We start from the raw sequence: 8,497 nt of genomic DNA, 5'->3' as shown, positions 1-8,497 counted from the left end.
AAAAATGTATCTATCTAAATTTAATGATCATCGAGTTGTTGCATTCTGCAACTCATCTAAAAGATCCAAACACAAAAATAAGAGTGGGAGAAGAACAAAAATAAAGAGATGATTAGAAAAAAGAAAAAAAATTAAAAAATATGCAAGACGAGAGAAATAGAGATCGAAAAAATTTAAATGCTTACAATTTTACAATTTAAGTACATACAACCCGTTTGCATTATAAAATCAAATGCAAAATATCTAATTTGAAAAAATGTAATACTATTATTTTTGAAAAATAAAAGAGTATTTTAACTTTTTTTTTTCAACTGTTAATATTATTAATTAGTATCATTACTATGTAATTAAAGGTGAAATTGAATCTGTATTTTTGTTGTCACTTAATTCTTTATATATAGTTTCTCTATTTGATTCACTATCTGACCAACTGAAAAAGTTTATATAAGGGAATATAAAGTTTGTATAGTCTTAAGAATAAACTATTCCATAAACTATAATTTATGCTTAAGCCTCGTCAAATGCCTCAAGGGATCTCGTGACATGAGAGACCTACTTTATGTCGTTGAGTGGTTAGTTACCAAGCATTTCGGAGATCCTAAAGAAGCAAGATATTTTATTTTGTATGGTCTAGAATGGTTACTTTTGATTAATATGTGATGACCAATGTCCATATGTTTCGTTCCATATATGGCCACGTGAAATAATACTCATTTGATATAGGTAGAATTTTTTGTAGTTTTATGTAATTCTTTTGTTGTATGATTGGATCCGAAAAACTAACGAAGAGCTAAAGATGTCCTTGTGCCCACATAATACTCGAGGGTGGCATAGTATTAATCCACGTGGATGGTCGAAAATTGAAGAGTTTTATTCAGCCAATTACTATTTGAGTCGGCAAATTATGATTCTAAAGTTGTGTATCAGTTTAAAGGGGAAATTTTGGAGAAAGATAAAGTGAGAAAATAAAAAAAAAAATATTTTATATTTAAAATTAATAATTTTATAGAAAATAATAAAATAATATAAATAATTAATATATTTTAAATTTATAAAGTATTATATTGAAATAATTTGATAAATTTATTTAATTCATGCAAAAAAATTTCTCTAATAACTTTTTTAAGCTATTCTATATTAGAGATATTTTATTTTACGAATAAAAATAAATTCTTTAAAATTATTTTTATTTAAAATTATTTATCTTTTTTTTATTTATTTTTTAATATTTTTTTCATCTATATCTCTATATCAAAGTTTATCTTATTTGAGTGTTTAAGTAAATCCTGCACGTATAAATTATTTATTTATAATTTTTTAATATAAATTTTCAATAGACATCACATCCCTCCCATTTTATACTTTATAAAAATATTACTAATTAAATCCTATTAATAACTATATGTTATTACATTTCAACATCAGTCTTTTATTTTAATACAATTTATTGAATGATAGGCAAAAAAAATATGAATGCCCTAAGGTAGGTATCATTAATTTGATTGACAAATAAATGAGTGGTGCTTTGAGAGTTCATAAGCTAATTGGCGAGCACTCTTCCTACTTTAGAGTTTGGTTGTACACAGTACCCCAACAACTAATTACACAAAATCAAACCATTATTTAATATTTAATTAACTTTTAAATAAATTATAATTTGAATTATTTTTTGTTTTAGGTACATGGGTACCCAATCAAACGAATAGGTACTAAAAATTTACCTAATTAATATTGAAAATGCAAATTGCTATGAACACTAATTAGTCAATAAGACACATCAAATAACTACTAAAAGTCTAAACTGATCGGGTATCAAAGGTTTGTTTGATTTAGTTTTATGTTAATAAGTTTTTAGTTTTTATAAAATTTTGAGATTTTATTTTTAATTTTTATAAAAAATTAATAATTTTTAGTTTTTATAAAATTATGGTTAAATTATAGTTTTAGTTCCTCTATTTTTATTAATTCATGAAATTAATCTCTTTATTTTAAAAGTCGACAATTTTAATTTTAATTCTCATTCGAATTTTTGAATTAAAAAATAACAATTTAACATATTTTGAATTACATGATATATAATTATATGATTTAGAACCATCTAAATGTATTAATTATTTATATGTCATTGGTTAAATTATAAATATGAAAATTTTCTGAAGATAAATGTTTACGATATTTTATTATGATTTTATGGATGTTAATCATTACACTTAGCTTTTAAGGCAGTAAACAAATGTACCCCATAGAAGAACTAACCTGCGAATAATTGCTATGGGGAATCAAATCTGTGGGAAGCATAAAAGGTGTGCCCTTCACCTGGAATACCACTCCGTTGTCATTTTCAGTGTTTGAAGTTTCTTTGATATCATTTCCGTTATCATGTTCAATCTCAACTTCCTCTTCAAACACATGAGCTGCCATACTGGTTGATGGCACTTCGATCCTGGATTCCTTCAGCTGTATATTCATATAGATAAGAATGTAAAAATGTCATTTGTAATGACCATGGTCGACTTTTGAAAATCTTATTTAAGACGAGATATAAAACTAGCGGTTTAATCAAAAGAAACCGGCATCACCAAAAGAGTGCAACATACCAAAACAAGCTTCACTCGCATAGGCAGAGCTGCCATGAAATTAATCAAATTAGTACCTTTTCTGAATGAATGTTGTTAGAAGAATTCCATATTCCTTTCTTATGCTTTTTTCCTTCAAGATCTTGGTGCCTAGTAACTTCAATTCCATTGTCTGGTGCCTCTTCATAACCCTTGTTATTTGATTGAGCAGACAAATTCCATCGAGTACGCTTACTGGTTCTTGCTGTTTCAACTAAATGCCCTACTTTAGATTTAACTGCATGCATGATCGGGAGACGTCAGCAAAATAACAAAAGTGCATTTCCAATAACCATGTCAGGTGGCCAAATTAAAAGAAAAACTGAAGCATACTATTTGCACTGCAAACAACCTTAAAGATGACAAATGAATTAGTGCAAGATCAGCACCATGTAAGCAAGCTAACAATTAAATATCACCAGAATTTAATTGCCAGATCAACTGGTTTAAAATGACAATTAAAATCCATGACAAAATTATGATGTCTTCGACAATCAGCGACAGTATCAAGCAATCTTACATATAATCTAGTGCAAGGTCAGCAAAAATTAAATATTTACTTCAAAGACGTACAAAGTGGGGAAAGACATCCTATACTTCTTACACATGTTTTCAAAAAAATTAATATTTACTTCCAAAGTGGGTAAAGACGTCCTATACTCCTATACATATGATTAACCTTTATGTACTTATGGAATATAAACATGAAATGAGAATACGAGGATTGAGTCAAAATTGTCCATTTATAACTAACCACTAAGAACATCTTAAAATTTCAAAAACTAGTGGTCCACAATCATAGACATACAGGTTACAAAACATAAGGCTTTAACAGACAATTTTGCATTATGAACGAAATAAAAAGGGTCAGATACTAGGTTGTCTGAACATATCCATCTCCACAGAGATGAACTCGTGAAAGATATTTTCAGTTTTGCGCTACCCAATGTTCTTTGCTTAGCAAAGGTCACATTATTTCTGAAAATCCAAAATAAATATCTTTGCCAAACTACTACTACCTTGTTTTAGCTCTTCCACAGAATCTTGTTCCACATGCAGCCTTTTTCTGCAGGGAGATCTGCCATTCTGCTCCAAATTATGTTTGATGATTGGAGGAAGACCAATATTCTCACCATTGCTTACAATATCAACGCTTAAATCTTCCTCATTAGCACCAATTCTAGAAATGTCTGAGACAAGTTGAACTCCAAACCTTTCAAGTCGGACCTGTGATCTATATACAAAACAAACAAATAGATTACCAAAATAACTCCCAAAAGATTAAAGAAAGAAAGAATGCATTTGAGAAAACAAAGTGCATCAAATGATATGAATTCATACTACAAATATTGTAACTCGCCTCTTCAGTTCATCTTGCAACTCCAAATTTTGATTGTGCATTCGAACAAACTTTCTTATTCTTGAAGTAACTCTGAATTTTACATAAAGAACAAACCAGGAGAGGGAATAGCATTATCAAGAAATGTCAGCAATGGAGATTGGTAATAGAAGATGGTATATCAACATATAAACTTTGAAACATTTCAGTACCTTTTACACTCCTCATTCTCCTTGTTTAATTGAGCCTCAAGTTCCTCAATTCTAGAATTTAGGCTATCCACTTCTTGAACACTCTCATCTAGGTAGACCTTCAAAAATATTCATTTGTAATTGTAAGTCAAAAAGTATGAATTGAATTAAATTCAACCTGTAACAGGATAATTTTTTCTACTGAAAAAAAAAAAGTTTTTCTTTTCCCATTTCTTAAAGGGAAGTGGATAGCAAGCTCAATTTCGTTAATATTCTCAAGACAGTATATGAAACAACTCCCAATATCAGTATCAGATTTAAGACTCAAAACAAAGATTTAGGAAATCACAATTGAATACCCTTATAATGAAGATAATTTTCCACTCCAATTTATCCTTTCCGAACAGGGATGCAACTGACAGAGTAAGTACTCAGCCAATCTATTTTAAAAAACATGATTAAGAAGCGCACACAGGCATGCCTTGTAGGTTTCGCTTGGCAGAACCAAATTGCTTCAAAGTATTTGAGTATAATAATTCTGATTACACTGTTACTATTCATATTTATTAGGCTTTCGTAGTTTCCTTAATTATTTAGGCATTGATTAGATTCTGATACTATGGGATCATGTTTCCTTTTGTTCTCTTGTATATATACTTGTAAATCCCCTGTGGATTATTCTGATCTGCCATGCAGGTTAGAGTGAGACAAGACATAACATGTGTTTTGTTTTATGTTTAGTGCATTTCAAAAACAAAATTGAATGGGACATACAGTTAAAAAAAAAAGTAGTATCTTATAGATGCTCCAAGAGAATGGAATCAAATGAACATGACAAAACAATATGCTCCATTCTGTTTGGTCGGCACATGTCAAAAGCTACCATACATAATGTGAAAAAATGCAACTACAAGAGACAAAACTAACCGCTAGTTGGAATTTTCGGTTCTCAAGAGTGTTGATATCGGAATGTACTTTCTTCAGCTGCAAATATTTCCAAGAATAAAAATAAAATGAAATTTCACAGAACAAACAAGGGAACATATTGGATATATTTGTGATAGAAAGATTAAACAATTTCTAAACCTGCTCCTCAAGAGTATTCCTAGAACCAGAGGGAAGCAATTTTCCCTCTTTAACTTGATCATTAATTCTTTCAGAGACTTTCAAACTTCCAGAAATATCACTATGGCCACTGATGTCGTGTTTTCTCCTATGTCTTCTGTCACTGCACCAGGAATTGCTGATACTTAGACTAAATCATGAGTGAGGATTTGAAACAAAATGAAATATTAGATGTACAAATTAAAGGTTGTCCCTGAGAGCCATATTACATTCATAAGGTAATTTTGCATGCAGACAGAATTGGATATGAATAGAATGAAATTTCGGTTTAGTAGTATTTGATTTCTCCCCTTTAGTGGGAATCAAAATATACCACTCTTTTTATATCAAAGCATGCTCTGCTCAGTGTTAAAATGTACTAAACATAGAGTAGAACCCCATGTTTCGATGTTTCCCATCTCAACACCATCTACCAAAAGACAATTTTAAACAATAAGACTGTCATGTCCACAGGAAATGTGAGCAATCAAGGATAAGTTGACGATTAATAAAAAAAAAACAATAAACATAATGTCATCAGCTTACAATTACAACTGGTATAAAATTTCATGGCAGACAAAGTATACATTGTCACTTCTGGTATGTTTCACATGTATCTCCTGAATTAATTCATGTCTTATTTATCATTTACGAGGAATCAAATCTCGCCCCCATCCTTCTCTAGACTCCCTCTCCCCCCTTTCAAAGTTTGTCCCTCCCAAATCATTCCCGGTCCTTTTTTTCTAAATAGATTAATGAATTTCCAGTTTATTTGTTAATATAGCATATATTAATGTGTATAAACATTCAAGAAGAACAAAGGTAGTGGACAACCATGCCAAGAAAAATGAAAATCAAAAGTAGTTGACGACATTGCCAACAAAAATGAAAGGTGAAAAACACTGTCAATAGTGAATCGTGTTAATTTACCTTTTTTACTCCGGAGACCTCAGTGGACTGTATTCTGCAATTTTTAAATCATCGAACATTAGGGAAGTGAAAAGAAGATCATTAAGTAAAACAGTGTATGCAATCTGTGTGTATGTGTTCTCGTGTGAAGGTAGCTCTTATTTATGCCAACTACAACTTCATAGTGAAGCAATGAACATTCTTCTTTGTTTACAGAAAGTCCATCACAGAATACAGTGAAATAAGTAATGTCTCTGACAATCTCTTGATTAAAGGTCTCTTAAAAATGTTAATATCAGATACATCCAAGATTCAGAAGAAATCGGTCTCACGAAATATGGAATGTAAAATTGCTATCATGGAAATAAAAATTTCTTTAAAGTGATTTTGAACCTTCCCCTCCATGGTACGACTACTCTAAGAAATGGTACTAAAAAAATGAAAGCAAGCAGAAATAAGGATTCAGTGTCTGACCACGGATGGTCTGCCGACCTCTTGCATCTCGAGCTGGTGAATATCTTGGAGGTGATAAATGCCTTCTATCAAGTTTATCCCTCAAGTCATTACCTAAATAATCTCTCCTGCCTGCAATAAGAAAGAAACTTTAGCATTGCAGCGCAGACTAAAATCAAAAGCAACAGATATTTCATTAGCTGAAAACAGAGCACAAACTGATAACAAGACCAAGCTTACCATTAACGAGAATAACAAGAGAAACATAATAATGAATAGTATTAGTGCCTCCCATGTAAGAGCAAAAAAGGCGATACAGAATATCACCCCCCATATTATGACAGATATAGTAAAACCCCATGTATGTAGCTTATATCTTTGAAGTGTAAACAAGGTAGCAATGGATTAAGAACAGTTCACATCCTCATCTTGTTGAGAAGTACGATATAATATATAATCACAAATGGAGAGTCATATCCAAGATGCTTAAGAAATAAAAATCCATCCATAAGATATCAGATTTGATTTCTCCTGCTATCATCTTCATTAATAATTAGATTTTGCCTTTGCCCACGTAGCCAGGGCATATCCAGAAGTAACAGCCAAAAGGAATATCATAAGATCCATACACTTATGTAGTGGAATATGTATATAAAATGATTGGGAAATGCACTGAACTCACTTCTGATCAAAATAAGATGCTAGCAGATACATCCAAGTAAGCCTGATTATGATCCTTCAGGAAACACTGTAGTTCCACAGATTCATGGAACAAAGCATATAAAACATTGCGAAGAAAATATAATGTCGTGAACAACACCGGCATTGCCTCTAAGATAAACCAATCGGAAGAATCCATTGTGAAGAATCTCTCCCAATTAAATGAAATATCCGTACTGCTGGAAATGCAACAGTCTACAAGATAACGTGGACAGACGTCCCATCATTGAAATGAATATATTAATCCGACATTAATCCCACATGCTATGTGTTATTGCATATGAATGCTTTGATATCTGCTAACACATAATCAACGGACATATGGACCATATTATTTGATAAGTATCCAGATCCTCGGTGTTTTAAGAGTATTGAATCCAGCTAAATAAATGGAATAACAGTGAGTCGACTAAACAAGCTGGCATTTAAACAGTTAGTTTACAGGAGATGCTGATATATAATTTATTTCCTCACATTTTTATCCTTTCATATACTTTCTTCATGCAATGCTTCGTTTTTTAATAGTTAATTTTCCCCATGCAGGTTAAGAATGTTATCAAAAATAAGAAATGTAACTCAGACTCCCAATCGTTTAAACAGCTTAATATCATGAATAATAGGCCAGCTTATGTAGTATTCACAATACACACACGCACAGACACAGGACTAGTGGGCTACAAACAGTCCAAGGACATATCTACAGCCATCTATATCTGCAAGAAGGAACACGATGAGCTCTTCAAAATTGTCTATACTCTATTTTTGATTCAGGAACATTATTTAAAATTGGCAATCCAAAAAAGAAACATAGATTGCCAGGTTCAAGAGTAGAGATATACATGAGAAATTATAACAATAAAAACAAACTTGATGGAGATGACATTAGCTAGAAAATAGATATCATATGATCTCAGATTGACTTCCTTGACTCAATGACAGAGTTATTGAAGGAAAATTCCTAGGAGGAGAAATAAGAGTAGCAAGTGAACAAAACAGGAGAAATACCAAAACTTATATTGAAATACACCAAAATAGAAATAATAATTTAAGACCAAATTGATCACTGGATTGAAGTTATAACGTATATCAACCTATTCATTAAATGCTTTAATTTAGAGAGAACAAGTAACATCAAGCAGGTAAAAAATGTTGGCTCATAAAATTCT

At 31.1% G+C, this 8,497-nt stretch overlaps 1 protein-coding gene across 3 annotated transcripts; it reads right to left on the bottom strand.

The window, feature by feature from the left end:
• Nucleotides 1-2,202: 2,202 nt before the first annotated feature.
• Nucleotides 2,203-7,128, bottom strand: LOC101488391 (zinc finger CCCH domain-containing protein 13-like). Of its 3 annotated transcripts, none has more exons than XM_027330352.2 (10): nt 6,852-7,128; nt 6,633-6,743; nt 6,180-6,213; nt 5,232-5,373; nt 5,073-5,129; nt 4,167-4,264; nt 3,976-4,047; nt 3,632-3,849; nt 2,654-2,853; nt 2,203-2,457 (listed from the first exon to the last, which is right to left on the bottom strand). In XM_027330352.2, exons 7-10 carry the CDS (start codon nt 4,014-4,016, stop codon nt 2,218-2,220), a joined length of 699 nt encoding a protein of 232 aa, XP_027186153.1. In that variant the 5' UTR covers nt 4,017-4,047; nt 4,167-4,264; nt 5,073-5,129; nt 5,232-5,373; nt 6,180-6,213; nt 6,633-6,743; nt 6,852-7,128; the 3' UTR covers nt 2,203-2,217. The 3 variants fall into 3 exon arrangements, with proteins under 3 accessions (XP_027186153.1, XP_012575164.1, XP_073225964.1); XM_012719710.3 differs by having other exon boundaries at nt 3,635-3,849; nt 6,852-7,127; XM_073369863.1 differs by lacking the exon at nt 6,852-7,128 and having other exon boundaries at nt 6,633-6,810.
• Nucleotides 7,129-8,497: the final 1,369 nt, after the last annotated feature.

This window comes from Cicer arietinum, chromosome 6 (assembly GCF_000331145.2).
Source record: "Cicer arietinum cultivar CDC Frontier isolate Library 1 chromosome 6, Cicar.CDCFrontier_v2.0, whole genome shotgun sequence".
Classification (NCBI taxonomy): domain Eukaryota; kingdom Viridiplantae; phylum Streptophyta; class Magnoliopsida; order Fabales; family Fabaceae; genus Cicer; species Cicer arietinum.
This window is presented reverse-complemented; position numbering and strand designations above follow the sequence as displayed.